The sequence below is a fragment of the Primulina tabacum genome, chromosome 5 (assembly GCF_025594145.1).
Source record: "Primulina tabacum isolate GXHZ01 chromosome 5, ASM2559414v2, whole genome shotgun sequence".
NCBI classification, from domain to species: domain Eukaryota; kingdom Viridiplantae; phylum Streptophyta; class Magnoliopsida; order Lamiales; family Gesneriaceae; genus Primulina; species Primulina tabacum.
In genome coordinates this window covers 2,752,386-2,774,285 of record NC_134554.1, presented here as the reverse complement: position 1 = coordinate 2,774,285, position 21,900 = coordinate 2,752,386, and the positions used below count along the sequence as shown (strand labels likewise).

The window sequence follows — 21,900 nt, the reverse complement described above, 5'->3', positions numbered from 1 at the left end:
ATGCAAGCTCCCGGGAACTTTCTACTCGGGCTACCTCGAGAAGCGCACCACACTCGAGTGTATCGGTATGGGCAGTCTTATCTGTCAGAACTACAGGGGTTTGGCGTGTCAGAGAAGCTATCAGAGGTAGGGTGACTTGACAGAAAGTCAACATCAAAGGCTATGAGTGGTAGGTGTACACGCAAGTCGAAGTAATCATGATATTTCCTCCGATAAATAGCAGGTATGTTTCTCATTTAAAGGGAGGGGAAAAAACCTGAGCATTGGCACTCACATATATTCGCACATCACGATCGAAGTAATCTACTTTGCTCATTTTCCTAAACAACACTATAAATTATTGATTTGATCCGGTGGAGCATCCGACCCGGCTCACCCATTTCACCAGGATCGCATCATTGGCGCCGTCTGTGGGAAATTGAGCTCGAGACGTAGATATGGTTTTCATTCAAAAATAAGCTCAACTCTGCTTGGCAAACATACAAGTCCGACCAGCTCGGCACTCAGATCTTATGTGGATTTTATATGGGTTCAAAGCTCAGCAGCTATCTCGGATTGGCGTGGAAGAGCATTTGATATGCACTCAGTAACATACGGCTACATTAGTCACCAAATTAGCTCTGAGTTTCACTCCACCAAAAATGAATTCGGATTCAATATTTCCAGGTTAGCGATTTGGGTTCAATATGCTCCCCGGCCCAAGGCTCCGCACCTTGGTTATTCATAAGCCCATGGCACTACACCCTGGCTCGGGGCTCCGCACCTCGACCACTCCCAAGTCCCGGGACATGATCCCCGGCCCAAGGCTTCGTACCTTGGTTCTTAAAAGCCCAGGGCACTACACCCTGGCTCGGGGCTCCGCACCTCGACCACTCCCAAGTCCCGGGACATGCTCCCCGGCCCAAGGCTCCGCACCTTGGTTATTCATAAGCCCAGGGCACTACACCCTGGCTCGGGGCTCCGCACCTCGACAACGCCCAAGTCCCGGGACATGATCCCCGGCCCAAAGCTCCGTACCTTGGTTCTTAAAAGCCCAGGGCACTACACCCTGGCTCGGGGCTCTGCACCTCGATCACTCCCAAGTCCCGGGACATGATCCCCGGCCCAAGGCTCCGCACCTTGGTTATTCATAAGCCCAGGGCACTACACCCTGGCTCGGGGCTCCGCACCTCGACCACTCCCAAGTCCCGGGACATGATCCCCGGCCCAAGGCTCCGTACCTTGGTTCTTAAAAGCCCAGGGCACTACACCCTGGCTCGGGGCTCCGCACCTCGACCACTCCCAAGTCCCGGGACATGCTCCCCGGCCCAAGGCTTCGCACCTTGGTTATTCATAAGCCCATGGCACTACACCCTGGCTCGGGGCTCCGCACCTCGACAACGCCCAAGTCCCGGGACATGATCCCCGGCCCAAGGCTCCGTACCTTGGTTCTTAAAAGCCCAGGGCACTACGCCCTGGCTCGGGGCTCTGCACCTCGATCACTCCCAAGTCCCGGGACATGATCCCCGGCCCAAGGCTCCGCACCTTGGTTATTCATAAGCCCAGGGCACTACACCCTGGCTCGGGGCTCCGCACCTCGACCACTCCCAAGTCCCGGGACATGATCCCCGGCCCAAGGCTCCATACCTTGGTTCTTAAAAGCCCAGGGCACTACACCCTAGCTCGGGGAACCACACCTCGACCATTCCCAAGTCCCGGGACACGCTCCTCGGCCCAAGGCTCCGCACCTTGGTTATTCAAAATCCCAGGGCACTACACCCTGGCTCGGAGCACCACACCTCGACCAATCTAAATCCCGAGATTTGCTTTCTTGCCCGATTTTCCCATTTTGGTTATATGCACCAATATCCGGGTTTAAGTTTGCTTACATCTGGGTCACTTACTGATTATGAGGCATTTTATTCATTATAAGGATCAAGATCCCGGGTACTCATTTGAAGTTATCGGTTAAATCACAATACTTAGAAAATTTCTTAATTATTTTGTACACAAGAAATTATATTACTCGGGTCTTTGAAGATTTATCAGGATATGACTGCAAAAATGATAAAGGGAAAATGAAGATTTCATTAAAAAAAAAGAAGGCCCGAAGGCCGAGGAATTACAAGTAAGAGCAGGAAAAAGAAAAGAAACGCAAGTACAAATCCTATTTTATGTCCGGGTGCGCGGACCCTGGCTGATCTTCTTCGTCCTCGGAGTCTTCTTTCTCCTCCTCCCCGGCCTTTGGAAGTGATGCAATGGCTAGCCTAAAGTCTGGGAAGTTAGACTTATCCTTAGGCAAGAGCCCGGCCTCTTCAAATTGTTTGCGACATTTGTTGAAACCAGTCTTGAAAAGAGGATAAGCCCGATCATCAACTGCTGCCTTGAATTCTAGGGAGGTGAGGAAGGAGGTCTGAAGTTGCTCCCTCTTTCGCTCAGCCTCAGCCAGAGCCTCCTCCGCGGCATCCGCCCGAGACGTCTGCTCAGTCATACCCTCTGCCAGGGATTTATTCTTGCCTTCAAGAAACGAGACGTGTTCTTGAAGGGATTTCTCCCGGACAAGACTTTCTTGTAAATCATCCCGGGCTACATCCAGGGAGGCGTGAAGGGCAGCCTTTTCTTCTTCATGGAGCCCTTTCAGCCGGGCAATCTCTCCCTGGAGGCGATCGTGGATCTCTCTGGAAGCCCGGACTTGGGGAGCCTGCCGAGTAGCTATGGCAGCTACCTCCTCGAAGGCTGATATCAGCATTTGCATGCCCTGTTTTGTAAAAAAGAGGTTAGAAACAAACAAAAAAAAAAAGAAGAGGAAAGAAGGGTAAGGAAACTTACTGATAGAAGCCTGTTTGAGCCCTCGAGGAACCGAGGACCCGGGGTGGAGCTCTTCAGAAAAGCCTCCTCGGCAGGGATCAACATCTGCCTAACAAGGTTCACCCCGAGTGCCGTAGCTCCTGCTGTTAAGATGCTGGCCCGGGTAGGCTGCTCGGATAGGGAGGGCTCTTGGAGTGGCTCCTGAAGGGCCTGTTGGAGGGGAGGGGTGTTGGATTGGCTTGCCCGGGAGGAACCTTGGTCTCCCGCCTGATCATCTTCAACCAGAATCAACTATGGGCTTGTGATAGCCTTTCGTTTCCTCTGCCGAAGGGGGATATGATCTTCTTCATCCTCCGGGGAGCAAGGCACCTCCCGTTCTGGCTCAGTATTTGCCCGGGCTAATTCCTTCTCCCGGGCCGCCGCCTCCTCTGGTGCTTGTTTCCTCTTTTCAGCAGCAGCCTTCCGTGCTGCCAGTTTCTTCTCCTTGGCTAGCCGCTCAGCCTCCCACTTTTTTGCGAAAGCTTCTTGCATCTTGTCTGCATTTATGAAAAAACAAAGGGTATCACCTAAGAAACATAAATAAAGAATAGAAAAGACAAGACAAGGAAAAGAGAGTTACCGGGCTGAGAGCCCGAGCCAGCCGCCTCATCAATCGCCCGATCTATGGGGTCTTCAGCCCGGGCACTCAACCCATAGGCAACCAGATTCTCCTGGGAAATAAGGATAGAGGAGGAGTATCTTTTGCCCTCTACCAAGTCTTGGCTTCGGGTATAAAAATCCTCAAATTTGTAGGCCCGAGGAAGGGTGGGTTGTTGAGGAAGGGAAGTAAGAAACTCTGTTAAACAGGAGAGAGGACCCGGGAGTCGAATATAAAAGAATCTTCCTTTCCATCCTTTCTGGGAAGAAGGGATGTCATCAAGGAACCGGGCATTTAGCCGGGCAGTGAGGGAGAAGGCATTATCTCCCAATCTACAAACGAAAAAATAGTGGAGAATAAGGGGAGTGATAAGGAGATTATTCATTTTGAAAAGAATATAGGCCGATGCCATAATGCGAAAGGAATTCGGGTGGAATTGGTTAATGGGCACGCCAAATAATTCAGCAACCTCGGTATAAAACGGAGGGAGGGGAAAACGAAGACCACTTCTGACTTGGTCCCGAAAGAAAGTGGTGTACTCGGGAGGAGGGTTATTGGCTCTATCGGAAGGATCGGGAATCAGAATGGAAAAAGCAGAAGGGATAGACCCCAGAACCCGGAGCTCCTCGTCCGCCCCTGAGCGCAAAGTGCTGCTCATTGAGGAGAACCAAGGAACTCCCGGGGCCTCAATAGAAAGATGGTCAGAAGCACGGGCTTTGCCCTTACCCTTGTCCTTCTGCAGGACCCGTGAAGTGCCCGAGGAAGAAGGTTTAGTTTGGTGGGCTGCAGGCTTTTTAGAAGTTTGAGCAAAACGATGGCGAGGAGGAGAAGGGGGGGAATCGGAGCGCATCGCGGTGGACTCATACCCAGATGAGCCTCGCGCATTGGCTTCTGAGGTGGAAGAAGTAGAATTAGACATGGATTAGAGAAAAGTAACTTACGAGTTTTTGAAAGGACTAGTTGCAGTGGTACCAGGTCGCCGGAGATAGAGGAGTTTACATGCCGGAAAGCTGAGAGGAAAATTTGCAAGAGCTTCGCCGCAAATTTGAATTTGAAATTAATTTTTGAAAATGAGGAGGGCTAATATATATGGGCGAGGGGAGATCTCTGTCGCTAATCTAGATACACGTGGACGATCAAGATGTCCCTCGTAAATTGTACCGGGCAATGAAAGGACGTGCACGAATGTCAATATGTCAGACTTATCGGATCCTCGGAATATGAAACGATTTTCGGCGACATAAATGCTAAAGCATGGGTAATAATGACACTCTTTGGACTACTCGATAATACTAAAGACACTATATTCAAAGCCCGAGAGATATGAGGCCCCGGCACCATTTATTAAGCCCAGGAAAAATAAGGTCCCGGCGCCTCATTCAAAACCCGGGTTGTATCAGACCCCGGTACCCCATTTCATCTATGGGACATTTGAAGCCTCCGATGCTCTTACACACTCTAAATTATGTTTCAACAAAAGTACAAAGTATGACTGATCGGGACAGCGAGTCAAGCTCTAACCCGACTATTTTAAGGATGGGTGGTGATACCCCCATAAGGATCTGGGTCGTCTTTAACCCGGTTTATTAATTGGGAAGCCCAGATCATAGCCAGCTTCCCGGGCATTCCACTTCTTCCCGGGCCATCATCATAGCCCGGGCTCTCATGCAAGCTCCCGAGAACTTTCTACTCGGGATACCTCGACAAGCGCACCACACTCGAGTGTATCGGTATGGGCAGTCTTATCTGTCGGAACTACAGGGGTTTGGCGTGTCAGAGAAGCTATCAGAGGTAGGGTGGCTTGACAGGAAGTCAACATCAAAGGCTATGAGTGGTAGGTGTACACGCAAGTCGAAGTAATCATGATATTTCCTCCTATAAATAGCATGTATGTTTCTCATTTAAAGGGAGGGGAAAAAACCTGAGCATTGGCACTCACATATATCCGCACATATATCGCCATTTTCTCTCATCTTCAACCTGCTGATTTAAGCATCGGAGTGGCCACGTCGGACACCCCTCCGACGCCCATTCACGAGTTCCTTTCATTGTGTGCAGGTCACGATCGAAGTCATCTACTTTGCTCATTTTCCTAAACAACACTATAAATTATTGATTTGATCCGGTGGAGCATCCGACCCGGCTCACCCATTTCACAAGGATCGCATCATATATTATAGATATTCTTAATAAAATAGTATAGATTAGCGTGTTTTTAAGATGACTAAGTAATCGGACGAGGGTAGAATAAGTTCAAGAAATCTACAAACTCGAACTTATTATTATTAATATTATTGTCGAAGCTGAGTTCAGAGATAGTGTTAGTATACTTTCGCCCCCTGCTGCTTGGATGCCAGAGCATCGACCCGGGTCCATATGTTAGAAATCATCACTGCTTTCTTTCTTTTAGCTCAAAGTTTGCAATCTTTTTCTCTCGATTTTTTTTCAATTACACGAGTCAAATCATCGTCCTATTAAGAAAAACCCCACAAAAAATACGATCCTACCTAGCATCCGACAAACACATTCAGATAGTTCGTGATTGGACTAGGATACAGTAGATAAATATGAAAATATGAAATCATATTTGTATTTATGTGTGATGCTGGTTCCAAAATCTTCCTTCTCAGTGGCGGAATCAGGAATCTGGCGTTATCAGGCTAGAATTTTAAATTCTAACATCCTTTAATATTTTAAATTGATCTACCCGGACTAATATCAAATTTATTCATAATTATACAAAAATTTACATATAAATTTTTTAAGAAAATTCCGAGCTAAAGCCCGGGTACAACAAGCTGTACCTCCGCCCCTGTTCCTTCCAATCTTGAAAAAACAGTTCCACTCCAACTGGTATAGTCGTGAACGGAGTATGGGAACAAAAATTCGACCTCTTTGAAACTCAAGTTAATAATAAAGAATAAGACAGAAGAAGGCGCGATTGTATGAAATCTTACTTGTTGACTGATTATATTGTCCTAAAATACGTAGTTTTCTGAGACTGGAGCCTTTCTATCAATGTTCCAAGTGAATTTCTTGATATGTATGCATGAAATAATACATAAAACAAAAGTAAGAAAAAAATTGATTAGAATATCGATATGTAGCCATATGCCCACATAAAGAAACAGGAAGACGAAATAGTCAAGACTTTGCTTGGAAAAGGACCCAACATTATATGTAAATTAAAGCACTGAGTAAAAATACCAACCGGATGAAATTTGGTCATGAATGGGCCCATTGGGTAGGATCCGTTTCGCTTGATTGTTTCATCTAGTGTCATGTTTAACGGCTCCGAATAAGGTGATATCGGAACATGTTCGAAACGGGTTCAAAACTAGTTCCAATTCCGAAATAAAAAAACCTTGGAACCAATATGAACCATGGACCACTTATGTGATTTATAGTGCGGTTCCGGTCCGGATCAAACCGGTTTCGGGCCTGACTATTACTATTTTCTAACATAAAATTAATTTAATTAATGAACATATTTTATTTATTATTTTGAATTGAAACAATACTGACTAATCATAAAAATAAAAAAACTTGAGTATTTTTGGCAACGGCTACTGAATACACTATTGACAATGATTGGCCGATAACATGCCGGATCTGGTTGGGATCGGAATGGGTCCAGTACGGTTCACCCATATCGGACCAGGTTACGGACTGGTCCGTTAAACATGCCTAATTCCAACCGAATTTTCATCTCATTTCCATCTTATTACAAAGAAAGTGTCTCCCTCTTAGGTATGATATTATATCATATGTTTTTTTTTTAGTTGGGGTGAAGATTGTAACATCGAAGTTCCAAATCCGAGACTTAATTTCAAAATTGAAACTTTGATGTTTGATGAATACAAACCACTAGTTTAATATATCACAGTCTGTGATAGTTTTTTAGCAATTAATTATGTTAAAAGAACATGATAAAACTTTATGGTGAACCTAAGGGAAAGATGTATAGCCAGTTTACGTATTTTTAGTTAAATGTAGCGTTTTTAAATATTTGGATTTTGATAAATTGCATGATTCGTTTTTTTTTTCCCTCCTCGAATCACATTATTAATTTACTTTTTGGACAGATATTTTAATCACAAATAATCAACGAAACATGTCCAGCTAATGCTTTGTACAACATATGTAATGTGAGGTGTGCAGAGAGTTGGAAAATATATATATACTATTAATAATAATATAAATTTATATAATAATTTAATATTTAATAGTTTTCAATTATAATTAATGTTTTCTTTAAAAAATGTATAATCAATGTGAAGAAAACCCATTTTTGTGAAACATGAAAATTTAAAAGATGAATAATTTGTCGAAAAAAATTTAAACTAAATAAACAATTTTTTTGCTTAAAAGAAGGATTGGAAATTTTTTAAAAAATTATTTTAGAAAAAAAATACCAATAAATTTATAATTGAATTTTAAATAATACTTAGTAAAACCAATTGAAATTTAGTTCTTATACTGATATATGATTTAATGATATTGTATAAATATATGCAAATTTGTAAACAAATCCATTGTACTAAAATTATTGCAATTATGCTAGTTTAAATTTAAATAAATACCCAGGTTCAACGTTTTTAAATAATATATGTAGATAAATATAATTGTCACGTCATGCTTGTAGGCCCAAGATTATATTATATAGTTTTGGATCTAATTCAGGCAACGGCCCAATTATTTTGAATAATGTTTTGTGGGCTAACCCAAGAATAGGTCCAATCCTAATCTTGCAAAATTCAATAATCAGCGACGTCGTTAAATGCTTATTTCTCAATTGAGCTGATTCAAGAAATCGCCCAGCAAAATTATCTCAATCGTACACCGAACAACGCTGGGAAGTTGGAATCACAAGTTTCCCTGTTATAAGTCCGCTTCTTCTTCAAATTTTCTGCAACCAAGGTAGTGGTAAATATTCTTTTCTGCTTATGCTAATTATTCTTTACTTTGATGCTGTAAGTTTATTTTTTCTTGTTTTTTCATTTTATTTTTATCTGTGAACTTCATTGTTGTGATCTTATCTTCAATGTTCTTGTGCCCATTGAGTTCCTTCATTTGAATAACCGATGGGTTTTTTTTCTCTCCTTAAATATTGTGTTGTGCATACAGGTATGCTAAGTGTTAACTGTTAACTTAACGTATTTATGTAATCTTATTTACATCGTAATTTAACTGATAATGACATTTAGTACTGGTTCTATTTTGTATATATGCCTCTGAGTGCGAGACTTTGTTTTGAGCAATTTTTGGGGGAATTTCGAACGCGTTTTTTGGTAGTCGTTTGCACGTGACGTGACTCTGATTTATGTTGGATTTTGAAAATGAATTTGCTTAGCCTATGCATTCAGATTCTTTATCTCCGTTTTTTTCTTTCTTGTTGTTTTATTCTGTGGCAATTTATTGTGAAAAAGATATATTTTGTTTTTTTTAATCGAGGATTCTTTATTTGGGTTTTTATGCGCGTGCTTGTATTTTCTTGATAAGGGATGGGAACGTATTTGGGCTCAAATTCATTAGCTCAATGTATCGGTTTGTATTAGTCTGCAAGTTGATGGGATTATTTTCCGATTCTTGATTTAGTATTTCCTTGTGTAGGGCTATTCTATCCCGTACTTCCGGTAAGGTTTTGTGAACATGATGATTTGCTCTCCCATTAGTACGTCCACAAAAAACGTGACCTGCTTAATTTGGAGTGTCCGGAGACGGATGAGCAATCATGCTTTTGATGTTATCCAAGCACCTTCTACTTGTCGCTGTTTCCATAGCTTGAACATGCATCCGAAACTACCTTATACTTCCATGTCTGTGTCTTCTTCAGACTACTGTTTGTTGACTGGTGGGTCTAAAGCATCTAGACGAATAAGTATTGCATGTAAATCCGAAAACAAGACTACTCGCCACTCATTAGCATTTAATATTGTTAATCCTAAATGCCATCAGAGGAATTGGATGAGTGTCAGTCTCTCAACTGGATTCAGAATCATGAGTACGAAGCTTCCGGTGCCTGAGAAAATAATTGCTTCCAAAATTAAATATAATATTGGACCTGTTTCTTGGCAACAACGACAAGCATCTGCTGGCTTTTTTATTGCATTATTGGTTTGTTTTTCAACCACCACACCTACACATGCAGAAGCACCTGAGGGAAATGAGAAGGAAAAGAAAGTCTTCACTGACTACTCGGTGACTGGTAGGTAGCGTATCATTCATCTTCCATGTACAATTTATTCCAGGAGGCATGAGTTTTTTTCCCATACATTGAATCTACTGATTATGCTGACACATCTTTTGTAATGTATAATAGATGAAGTACCTTTGTTTTTCTTACCCGTTTCATAATAGATAACCCCTTCATGCTATACAGGTATACCTGGTGATGGGAGATGCTTGTTTCGCTCTATTGTCCATGGAGCTTGTGTTCTATCAGGAAAGAACCCTCCGAATGAGACCCTTCAGAGGGAGATGGCCGATGGATTAAGGGCTAGGGTATGTCTGAGGTCTGCCATTATGTACTTTTGTCATTAGCAACAAGGACTTTATTAAGGAAACTTAATGGTCATGATAATAATCTCATGAAAAGGGGTGCAAATGAGTCGGGTTAACGTAAAAACAAATCGGGCTCGAGCTTAGAATAAGAGAGCTCGAGCTTCCGACCTTGGCTCGCTATAGCTCACAAACTCATATTTGGTTTACAAAATTTGTACGTGAACACCTTTACAAACTTAGATCATGAGTCTAGTTCATGTGGTTTGATTCATGAACTCATTCACGAGTTCTTTATATGGATCACGAGACGAGTCTAGTTCATGATGTTTTTGATTCATGAACTCATTCGTGAGTTCTCTATAACAATAATAATAATGACGTATTAAATTAAATAGTTCGCAATTTTTTGCTGCATTATTAGAGCATAAAAAGTTAACTAAAATTAGTTTTTAACTTATCGAGATCAAAATAAATGAGTTCGACTCAAGATCCAACTTGTCTCGTGAACTCACTTGCGAGCTTATATTGAGTTTGCGAAATTCAATCACAAATCTGTTCACGGGTGCAAATATGAGTTTGGCTCATGATCCCTATTTATGAGCTCTCTATATAAAATTTACATTGATATATTTTGTTTATATACCAATAATACTAAATGTAATATTAAAAATATTAGTTTCATATTATATTATTAGAGTATAAACAATTATTTAAAAATTAATTTTGAGCATGAGCCGCGTTGACTTACCATACATTCCTACTTTTGAGTTAGAAATTCAATACTTCCAATTCAATAATTTGTGCTGCTCTTATCATACGATGCCCCATCGATGACCAGTTGAAAGTGTCATTTAGAACATAATGTAATTTTTCCTTGATAATATGTGATGCTGAGTCCTCTAATTGTTGATCTGCTAAATGTGTAAGGTGGCTGATGAACTTGTCAAAAGACGGGAAGAGACAGAATGGTGAGTCTATTTTTTACTTATTTGACACGGTGGATCCTATTTTCTATTATCAACTGAGACTTATTGTACACATACCACATTAACATGCCTTCAAAAAAATTTCCATCTTCTTCCTCATTTACTTTGTGAAAAATTCAATACCTGAAGTTTTAATTGATTTTCAGGTTTATAGAAGGCGATTTCGACACTTACGTTTCAAGCATGAGGAAACCTCATGAATGGGGAGGTGAACCGGAACTATTAATGGCTTCTCATGTACTCCAGTAAGTGTATGTTTTGAGTTGCACTTGCATGCACATATCTGATCTTGGATCTTTTGCTGAACTTACACTGTGATACGTGCTTCTTTTGAGTGGATAATTTTGTCGCTATAAATTTTTTCCATAAACCTCAGCATCTATGGTACGACCATAATCTCCTTGTTTTTCTCTGACTGTAATTTAAATATGATAAAAGTCTTCCTTGCTTTCTAACCTAATGTCATAAACGTAGTCGCCATTCTGCTAAGGAATGCTAAATTTCTGCTATGGGCATAAGTTGTCCCGATGTTATTCATTTTGCATTTTGTTTGGTTCTGGTATGATTGGAATAATAATTTCACACCCTTCCTCCTCTCCCCAAACAAAAAAGGACCACAGAAATCACGATTCATTACATCTAATGATTATAACTATTTCAGCATGCCTATAACGGTCTACATGTATGACCGAAAATCTGGTGGCCTGATATCCATTGCCGAGTACGGTCAAGAATATGGCAAGGACAATCCTATTGAAATCCTGTATCATGGTTCTGGTCATTATGATGCGCTTCATATACATGGTCGGAGTGGGGCAAGGTCAAGACTTTGAGATTCCCATGAGAATCTTGTTACACGATGAATCTCTCACCCTGCGAAAGCTAAGAAATACAGGTTGATTGGTGAAACACGAAGACGAGTCATGCTGTTATATATAAGTTCATTAGTAATTTAGTATATAAACGGAAGGAATATCAGAGTCTGGTGTGATTGGAATAATAATTTCACACCCTTCCTCCTTGCTCCAAACAAAAAGAGACCTCAGAAATCACGATTATGATTATAACTATTTCAGAATTCCTATAACGGTCTACACGTATGACTTTTGTGTGTATTCCAGAAATATTACACATAGTTTATTCTTGATAGGGATGAAGCTGATTTCCATACCACTTTTTATGGATAATTTATTTATTTATTTATTTACTTTAGATAAGTCATTCTGTGTATTCTTTCGTTTTCTTATGTTCTTGTATCAATTAAAAGTCGAGACAAGAAATTATATGGTTCTCCTACATCCAAGTGAAATGTCCAAGAATAGAGGTTTTTTATTTTATTTATTCTTTTGATTTTTTTTTAAATATTAATAAACCCTTTATAGATACTAGTTACTCTGCACACGTGATGCGTGTGTGTAAAGTTTTTTTATCATTATTAATGGATTAAAGTGAAATTTGTTAAATTATGGAGGGACTAAATTGATATTTGAATTGTTGAAATAAAAAAATAAAAATAAAAGTGTGTGTTGAAATTAAAAAAAAAAACAAAAATTAAAATGTAATATTAATATCATATAAGGGTAAAGTTGGAAGAAAAATTTGGTGTCCTTCCTAGGTGGTGGTTATTATCATGTCCTCAACTTTAATGAAATAAAATAGATCGGTGAATATCAAGTATGATTCTATTTTTTGAAACTATATTTGTCGTAACATTGGCGGCGTCATATGTGATATTGTCTTTTTATTTTGTAACATTTGAAATCCATGGAACATCTTTGTTTCATTTATTTTTTGGTCTAAGACTATTATTTTGGAGCTAAATTTTGAACAATAAATTATTGATAACAGCTAAATTAGAGATTTACCATTAATAAAAAAAATTCATAATAAGGTACCAATAAAAACCGTATTTGATGTTTCAAGGTTTCTCCATTTTTTTATTTTTAAAAATAAAATATTTAATAAAAAAATTAGAGAAACTTGGAAACGGTTAGATGGGTCCCGCACATGCCGTTGGTCTTCCATTTTTTGGCTTCCCTCCTCAAAACTCATTGTTCTACTAAAGAAATGTTTCCATTGATAGTTCTTTCATCGAATCAGATTCGTAATCGCGTAGGAACCCCAGTTTTCTTGATCGTTTTGCACGAGTAATTACTTCTTTCATTTCCCATTTAATCCATCAATTCAAAAGCGTAATAACAAAAGGGGGAAAAAGCAACCCTGTGCAATTTGGTTGATATTGCCATACCGGATATTTATGCTACTGTTCGGGGAAAATCGGGAGGATATTGCTTCCAAGGAGGAGAATACAGGATAGGATTTCGAAGGTTGGTGACGATGTCAAATTTATATGGTGGAGATTTTAATCAGAAGATCGATTATGTGTTTAAGATTGTTCTGATTGGGGATTCCGCTGTGGGAAAATCCCAATTGTTGGGTCGGTTTGCGAGGAATGAATTCAGTTTGGAATCAAAGGCTACAATTGGGGTTGAATTCCAGACCAAGACCTTAGTTATTGACAACAAGACTGTGAAGGCACAGATTTGGGACACTGCTGGTCAAGAGAGGTTTCATCCTTGAATCACCCTCTTGTTGAATCTTTCCTATTTTCTCTACAAGTGTCTTGGAATTATTTAAAAACTGTTTATCGCTTTTGTGTGGATGGGTGATGCTGAAATCAAATCCCAAGAGTTTGCAATATCCATGTGGAATTGAATCATATTTGTGTCTATATGATTATGGTAGCATTGCAAAATCACATGCAAGAAATCTTGCCATGATGCTCTGCGTGAATATCAGATAAATGGTAATTGAAAAAAGATTTGCACACACTCAAAACAGTTAGTCCTCGACATTAAGATAGAATGTACCTATGTAAATCTCTAAAAGTAGAGGAAGAGGTAAAGAAGATATCGTGACAAGAGTAATGCAGAGGGAGAGGAACAAGAAATGGTGCCTAAATTTTGATATAGACAATAAACGAATCTGAACAGTGACATTTTGGGATTTACGATACATATCTTTTGTGAGTGTGTGATATGCGCACCACATGTATAGAATCAAACAATTTAGAAGACCTCTGCATTTCTCATATAGTATATGCACCACAATCTTTGATCTTCTGTTTAGCCTTTTCTCGTTTTCTTTTTTGGTTTCATAGGTACAGAGCAGTAACAAGCGCCTACTACCGAGGTGCTGTTGGTGCAATGCTGGTTTATGACATGACAAAACGCCAGTCGTTTGATCACATGGCACGATGGCTCGAGGAACTGAGAGGCCATGCCGATAAAAATATCGTGATAATGCTCATTGGCAACAAATGTGATCTTGGCACTCTTAGGGCAGTTCCGTCAGAGGATGCTCAAGAGTTTGCTGAAAGAGAGAACTTGTACTTCATGGAGACGTCGGCCCTTGAAGCAACCAATGTTGAAAGCGCGTTCATGACAATTTTGACTGAGATATATCGAATCATGAGCAAGAAATCACTTGCCTTGGCCGACGGAATGGATTATGGAAAATCTGCATCACTGAAGGGTACTAAGATAGTTGTTCCTGGTCAGGAGATGAATCCCAATGGGAGAAAGGGTGGATGCTGCAGGAACTCTTGAATGTTTTTGTTTTTCTTTTTCTTTTTCTTTTGGCACAATTTATTTGAATTCTTTACCTTTTTCGACATAACATGGCTCGTGTTTAACGTAATATAGTGTTTAAATTGATCTTGTTTTATTCGAACGAGCGATCCGTATATAAAAATAATAATTCTTCAAGTGATTAGTTGGTGATGAAAAATCTTTCAAAAGGTTGGTATACCATCGATAATACCTGTACAGAGAAAGAAGCATTGAACTTTCTTCCATCAATACCAACTGTTGGCCCTTTATCTAAGACTGAAGCATCAGCTATCACAATAGAGTGGGAACTAAAATTGCAAACAAATTCCATGATTAAAAAAAAAAAGAAAAAGAAAAAGATTGCAAACAAATTAAACATATACGAATATTATTATTTTATTAGTTTGTATATTATTTGAACTCAAGCCAACTTCAAGCCTTTTCATTTATATTCAAATTGGAATCATATTTTCGATATCTTGTGATCTTTATAACATTTATTGTAACTGTTTCATCCTCTAAATTAAAACCAAAGGAATTAACAGGGTCAAATATTTATTTAACAAAACCCAGCGACGAAGTTGGAATACTCTAATTCCAATCAAACTAAACATAAACAGTCGAATTTTTAAAATTCAACCTTAGATGAATAATTCGTGACAACTCATTTGCAACCTTAATCAACACAAAACAATCAAACTCGTGTCCTTTATTTCTTTTATCTATCTACGGTTCTACACGGCCAAATGCATGCTACCATACAAAAACCAGATAGTCATGCAAACAACAAGAGGTCAACTGCTACTCTTACAGTGCCAAGAATATTACAACACAAATCCAGGTTCTAGGTCGACATTTGAGGGCCGCAAAAACATCCATCCTGGGGTTGTTAGCATCCTCTTGATTCAAAATTAGTCTAAAGAAGCGAATACGGGGAATATATATTGAACGGGTCACAGTCCGATTTTAGTACTTACCCAATAAAAAATAAGGCTAGGATTTATGCTGCATCTGGATTTAAATATGGCCCTCCATAAAAGAACCGATCAACCTTCACTAAATTAACTGAACCGTTTAAATCATTGGGTTTCACAGTGAACCAAAAACCATACATAAAACTTAATCGCATATGCATGATAACGACTCATTCTCGTATAATCTACCAGTAAAGATGAAGTACCTCGTCCAGAACATATCGAGTCAAATGACAACTTATGCAACTAGAGAGTAGAGATCGATGCATCTGTCTCCTACACAACCAACTTTTGAACGTAAATTACCCGGAAAAAAAAAATTTAAAAGAACCTGAAAATTCGCAAAATATGCAAGTTTTGAGACAGATTACACATCATACCACAACACGAATTTCACCACTTGGTGAAACATTTGGATCAAACAAGATCCATTCGGACTAAAGAGCATATTTTTAAACCAACTTAATGAAAATGGGAATGAACTGAAACCGTCTACAACATATAGTCTGTTCTAGCTGGCAACCTTCGAAAGAAGTTAAGTGGCACAGAAGGAAGCTTGTATCGAAACCTGGGATGTCTTAGCACATAAAATCCTGTCAGAAGAGCCACGACCTGGAAAGGTGTGACATAGAGAACTATGGCAGCAATTAAACAGAAAAGGACAAACAAAGCAGTAGCTCTGGGATCTCGCCAGCTTAACAGGGACTGAAGCCTCTCCCCTTGTGTCGCCAAGTCCCCAACTACAGTTTGAATCCGTCCAGCAATGCTTCGAAGACGATCATACCTCATCCGTACAATGTCGGCAGGCCGTGAAGTCGGAAAAGTGTCAAATTCCTCATCCAATTCATCTGGATGAGCATTGTCGGCGCAAGAGAGGCGAGTGTCCATGTGGGGTGGATTCCTTGGTCTCCATCTATAGTACCATACTCCAATTAAGAACAAGTAGAGAAAAATAGTCGGTAATATAAGCTCGGGATACATAACGAGGATCAAGAACAAGATGTGAATCAGAACGGTGGTAATGGGATTCTTCCAATTGCATATCTGATCAAACCATTTACCAACAGCGATTAACCCACTCAAAACACCCATAATTCGGAAAAAGTTTGCTTTGCTTCTTCTCATACTCCACATGTGAGAGCCCACATCAAGCATATACTCCACCACCTCCTTCCTCAAAGGAGGCTCGGCTCGACTTAGCCTCATGGAGACTATCTGAGTGGCTTGGTGCCTCAAGTTGTCGAGCTGGCCTACAGTCAGTGGATAAATGTAGTGCATTTTGGGTAGCAACGGTTGTGAGTACATATGCATCATGTTTAGCAGGGATGAGCAAGAGAAACGTACAGCCAAATGAATTTCACCCATCTTTTTGACACCACTGGGATGCAAAACAAGAAGAGGATATGTGTGTGTGTACACACGGTCAGTTTCTAAAGTCGAAAGTCGAATCCGGACCTTTCCTATTCGAGAATCCCTTCCAGCCTTATCATGAAAATGACAGTTGTCAAACACACCAATGGTTATTACAGTGCAAGGATCAAACACTTCCCACGTGTACTGTTCGTTCCACTTGGGAGAAAAACTGTCAAGAATTGTCCTTGTCCTTACCCACTTTTGTCCGAATTTGGCAACACAATAAGCATCCGTTGTTGCCCGCCCATCTTTGTTTTTCATCGGCGACAGCCCCTGAGCATTCAAAATACCTAATTCCAGAACCCCAATGCTTGATTTCCACAATGGTTTTGCTGTGGGTCTAAGATCACTGCTGTAGTGAGTCGACTCATCAAGAACATGGTAACCACCTTCCAAGCAAATTCTCATATGAATCCTGCTCGCAAACTTTACTTCTTTTTTCTTTTCACCTTCGACTAATATATGTTTCTCAAGATTAAACCACTTTGTGTTTATTGGTTTATGATCCAATCTCCTATCTACATACTGCAAAGGAATAGCACATCTTCCAAGAACTTCATCTTTGCTTGGAGCAACTCGGTCTTCTACACTCAAAATCAATGGCTCCTCAAATGGTTCTGCAGCCACAAACATCAGATCCTCATTCCACATAGGATTGATACTTTTGTTCATGGAAATCCTCGTCTTTAGTGCCTGATTACCCAAGATGGCCTTCACAAAAACTTCTGGAAACCTACTTTTATCAGTTGGCTGCAAATCCTGTGCTTCTATTACATTTACCCTCAAATACCAAAGCTTTGGAGAGAGATAGACCTTCGACCTGATAGTTGCAATACTATCTGCACCACTCACCGCTGCGGCATCAGAATGCCACGCCTCAGGAAAAGCTTCATCCGCTTGAGTTCCCATCCAAACAGCCAACATCAACTCCCCTTTCACCTTATCATTCTTCCTATCCTCCAGCCGATACCATTGTGGGGCAAGAGGACTATCTGGGGGAACCCTTTTCGGAACGTCATTCAAGTCAAACAGCACCCGACCGATAAAATCGTCTTTCACTGCATCCTTATCTTTTACAGTGACCTCAAGAACCGAGGCTTGGATTCGATCCTTGGAGAAAGCAAATACCTGATTCCATTCGGGGTTTGATTTCTTCTCGAAATGACGGGTCGTTCCCTTGTAGTTACCAAGCTTAACTTCAGTATAAGGATCGCAGCCACCAGTCATGTCCTTCCCAGGTAGATCTTTTGCCTTAACAACACGGACGTAAAGGTATTGCATTTGCTCAACGAGGTCATAGGTGCTCGTGAGCTTGTCTCCGGTTACCTTCCCTCCACCTAGGTGGGGGTTGGTCTCCTTAAGAGAGAAATCCTCTGGTGGAGGCCTCTGCATTTCTTTTTACCAGTAAAATACTATATCCGGAAGCAAGCACAATTTCTTTGCAGATCTCAGCAGAAATTAATTATAAGCACTTCCTACATAAAAAACAACGATCGAACTGCCAATGTATCACGAAAAATTCATCAAAGTGGGCTTACAAAGGGTAATGAACACTAAAAAATAAGAAAGAAACAAATCCAGCATCCTTTACTTCTGAAAAAAAAAATATAAACTGAATAAAAAAATATGGTACAGAAAAAAACCTTCATTCACAGCTTCAGATCTGAATGCCTCAAACCTGCAGGACAAAAGCAAAAACATATCAGCAGTTTAAAAATAACGTTATAAAAATAATCCAAACCAAAGAAAGGCCAGAAATCACAATATAAAAAAATAAAATCCAAACTAATAGCTAATTAAAATCATATCAAGAAAATATAAATCAACAAACCCATAAAAATTTCACCTTTTTAGCTTAAATCAGGAAAAATATACTATATAAAAAAAACCCACCCCCACAAAATCAGATCTAAAAGCGCGAAGTAACAACTCACCAGTCCTAACAATGCAAGAACGCACCGCACCCACTGACAGAAAAAACAAACTAAAAAAAGTGGTTGAGCTATATAATGAATATACTCTACGTTCAAGAAAGCTGAGACGATAAGGTTCTGCGGAGAGAGATTGGAACAAGTGAGGGGTAAAAGAAAGAAAGAGAAAAGCAAACAAGGGTTTTTGTTTTTGTTGGCATTAGGAATCAAGGAAAAAGAAAAGGCGAGACAACAAAGAAACAGAGAGCTAAAATTTGAGACCCCAATTTTCCTTTTTCTTTATCCAATTTTTGCTACTTTCTCCAGAGAGAGAAGGAAACAGTGGTGGGGGACAGCGAGAGAGATCCGATGACTCTACTTCGCAAAATACCTCACCGACCCCCCGTGCGTTCTGTGTTTTCGTATGTTTGAACGTATCGTACTGTTGGGGTTAATCACAATTAACCCCTGCAACTATAGTTATATTCATCTTCCACCCTTATAATGCTTCTTGTTAATTACAGTTGACACCTCCAATTATAATTTTTTTGTTCATCACATCCCCACATTATTTATCTACAACTCTACTACTATTTAATATTTAATATAAAAAGAAAATTATTGTACAAAAGTAAAAATAACATCTATATTGTTAAAAAAAGGAAAATAATTTAAATTGTCATTAATTAAGATGATTTAATATGGTTAATAAGGAAAATCGATTAGATGATTATATCACAAATTACCATCAATTACCATATTGACTTACGCCATAAGTCATCCAAATACAAATCAAATTGTCAAAGATAAATAATAAGACTCATATAAATTAGTACTCGATAAATTAATTATCTTTTTAAAATAATATTTTTTCTCGGTCTTTACTTGAAAAATTATGCTAGCTTAATAATTTTGATAAATTAATAAGATAATAATTTTTCGAAATAATCATGTATAAAACTATGACCATGTCGTATCATAAAATAATAATTCTATAAAAATAATTAGAAAAAATTAGTAAAATATGATTATATTGTTGTTTGTATTTTCATGAATTTTAATTTTTGTTGTTGTTTTGTTTATACAATAAAATCTTATTTGATTGGTCAATATAATGAAAATTATTTAATGGATAAAAAAATAAATCTCTTTTACTTATTTTTTTTATTAATAAATGTGTACAATGAATTTTTATATATATCAATTCAAAGAATATGGTACAGATATTGATGAAACACAATGATTTTTTATGTAATTAAACTTATGTTTGCTTGATAATAAAAAACTATTTAAAATAATAAATTATTAATTTACCGATTAATTAATAAAATTTTGTGGTTCCAAATTATTAATACATATATGTTTTACTGTCATGATAAATTTGAAAAATTTATCCACTAAAATATTACATGTTTTTATATTCATTTTTAATTACACATTGATACTAATATTTTATTTATTACTTCACTAGTGTTTTTCCATAATTACCAAAAACTTTTGTTTAAACATTCAAATATATTTGTTTCGAAATTAATATCCGTTTTTCACATATTTTTTTGTTCATTTTGAATTTAAAAAAAATGATAGATTTGAATGAGATTACACTGGTTATTATATGGAATAATGTCAAAATTATACCACATAAGAATTGTGAAAGTAATCAACCAATTTAATTATGTAAAAAAAATAGTTTGGGAGTGAATGGTAAAACCTGTATAGTTATGGGTGTCAAGTGAAAATTGATTCCTAATTCGAATGTGTGTTGTTTCGTCTGTTGATTGACTTGGGGGCGCATGTCACGCATGCGATGGCCTTTGGTCGGGTCGGCCCACGTGTCAACCCCGTATACATCGGGCCGAGGCTCAATTCTTTATTTTATTTTCGCATAATTTTCAACCCGTATGTTTCTATATTTAAAAAATCAACGAATAATATATTTGTCATGTTTCCCATGACCTCGATTAGGAAAAAGAAAAATTAAATTTTAAAAAAATATTTTTTTAGAACAATAAGATGGTAAAGATTATTGAAGTTGCTAAAAAATGTTCTTTTTTTATTATAAAGAAATCGGTCTAAGAAATTTTTTATTTTCCAGTCACGACTTTAAGAAATGTTATATTTTTTCTCATTTTTTAAAAGAAAATTCTGCGTTTGGAAACTGTCGAGTTTAGTCCTTTATTTGTTTTCTTATACCCACTCCATAGAAATTCCATTGTTTTTTCAAAAGTTGGTATATTCACATCTCATAATTTTGTATACAATTCCTTTTTTTTACAAGAAAGGAATAAAATCGACCATAAAAAGTAGATAAAACTTTTCCACACTTCCCACCTGTTCCACAATACATTCTCTCCTCTAAGCAAACTGGTTTGGATTTTATAAGCAAATTGGAGAACCCAAATTAGCTTTCATTATTCATTTTTTTTAAAACTTAGATTCGAAATTTTTCAGAGAAGAGAATAAAATATTTTTAAAAGAAAAAACGAAAATGGGGTAAAGGGGAGAGAGGAAATGTAAAACAAAGTCAAAGTCGCCCTATTTTCACACATGACAAGAGAGTGTCAGGCATGGTGTCTTTTTAGGGGGATTAGCGTAAAATAGTGGGCATTTGATTCTTTTACCTTTATTATTTTCTTTATCTTTTCACAAAATAATAATTAAATTATTATTATTTTATTTATCTTTTCACAAAATAATAATCAAAATAAATGTGGACCCACACTCTATTGTTCTGAATAATCCATCCATCAATATGCCATCCAAGTCGATCCCCCTCAGCGGATGATACGATGACGTTGGAAATTATTTTCATATTCTTACAAACATTCTTTTAATTATATTCTTGAAAGATAAAAAAATATAGTTTGTGTGGCCTTGCATTTATGAAATGATATTTTTTTTATACTCGGTATATATCATGTTCGATTTTAAAATCTTATACCATCATCTTAGGAAAAATCATATTATATCTTATTACAATGTTACAATTTTTTTCCCCGATATTAAACATTATAAAGAATTGTGTGTCTACTTACCAAACTCTAAACCCAGTAGAATTAATAATCCAATATAAATATT

The 21,900-nt window shown here is 38.3% G+C and overlaps 3 protein-coding genes across 6 annotated transcripts; 2 read left to right on the top strand and 1 right to left on the bottom strand.

Annotated features, from left to right (window-relative positions):
• The first annotated feature begins 8,487 nt into the window (after positions 1–8,487).
• LOC142545480 (OVARIAN TUMOR DOMAIN-containing deubiquitinating enzyme 4-like) lies at positions 8,488–12,226 on the top strand. Its single transcript, XM_075652695.1, has 5 exons — positions 8,488–9,632; positions 9,807–9,928; positions 10,856–10,896; positions 11,061–11,159; positions 11,576–12,226. The coding sequence occupies exons 1-5, from the start codon at positions 9,077–9,079 to the stop codon at positions 11,745–11,747; spliced, it is 990 nt and encodes a 329-aa protein (XP_075508810.1). The 5' UTR covers positions 8,488–9,076; the 3' UTR covers positions 11,748–12,226.
• Positions 12,227–12,873: 647 nt separating this feature from the next.
• LOC142545481 (ras-related protein RABA4d-like) lies at positions 12,874–14,944 on the top strand. Its single transcript, XM_075652696.1, has 2 exons — positions 12,874–13,481; positions 14,075–14,944. Exons 1-2 carry the CDS (start codon positions 13,252–13,254, stop codon positions 14,520–14,522), a joined length of 678 nt encoding a protein of 225 aa, XP_075508811.1. The 5' UTR covers positions 12,874–13,251; the 3' UTR covers positions 14,523–14,944.
• Positions 14,945–15,817: 873 nt separating this feature from the next.
• On the bottom strand, positions 15,818–19,241 carry LOC142545479 (FT-interacting protein 3-like). Of its 4 annotated transcripts, none has more exons than XM_075652692.1 (3): positions 18,806–19,241; positions 18,556–18,590; positions 15,818–18,410 (listed from the first exon to the last, which is right to left on the bottom strand). In XM_075652692.1, exon 3 carries the CDS (start codon positions 18,302–18,304, stop codon positions 15,992–15,994), a length of 2,313 nt encoding a protein of 770 aa, XP_075508807.1. In that variant the 5' UTR covers positions 18,305–18,410; positions 18,556–18,590; positions 18,806–19,241; the 3' UTR covers positions 15,818–15,991. The 4 variants fall into 4 exon arrangements, with proteins under 4 accessions (XP_075508807.1, XP_075508809.1, XP_075508806.1 ...); XM_075652694.1 differs by having other exon boundaries at positions 15,818–18,387; XM_075652691.1 differs by having other exon boundaries at positions 18,847–19,241.
• Between the last annotated feature and the right edge of the window lie 2,659 nt (positions 19,242–21,900).

What these genes read in the sequence shown, in the direction of transcription:
- LOC142545480 (XM_075652695.1), top strand. Translation starts at nt 9,077, where the DNA reads ATGATGATTTGCTCTCCCATTAGTACGTCCACAAAAAACGTGACCTGC. An exon ending in CACTGACTACTCGGTGACTG is followed by an intron (nt 9,633 to 9,806) that starts GTAGGTAGCGTA and finishes CATGCTATACAG; the next exon opens with GTATACCTGGTGATGGGAGA. An exon ending in ATGGCTTCTCATGTACTCCA is followed by an intron (nt 11,160 to 11,575) that starts GTAAGTGTATGT and finishes TAACTATTTCAG; the next exon opens with CATGCCTATAACGGTCTACA.
- LOC142545479 (XM_075652692.1), bottom strand. Translation starts at nt 18,304, where the DNA reads ATGCAGAGGCCTCCACCAGAGGATTTCTCTCTTAAGGAGACCAACCCC.
- LOC142545481 (XM_075652696.1), top strand. Translation starts at nt 13,252, where the DNA reads ATGTCAAATTTATATGGTGGAGATTTTAATCAGAAGATCGATTATGTG. An exon ending in GACACTGCTGGTCAAGAGAG is followed by an intron (nt 13,482 to 14,074) that starts GTTTCATCCTTG and finishes TTGGTTTCATAG; the next exon opens with GTACAGAGCAGTAACAAGCG.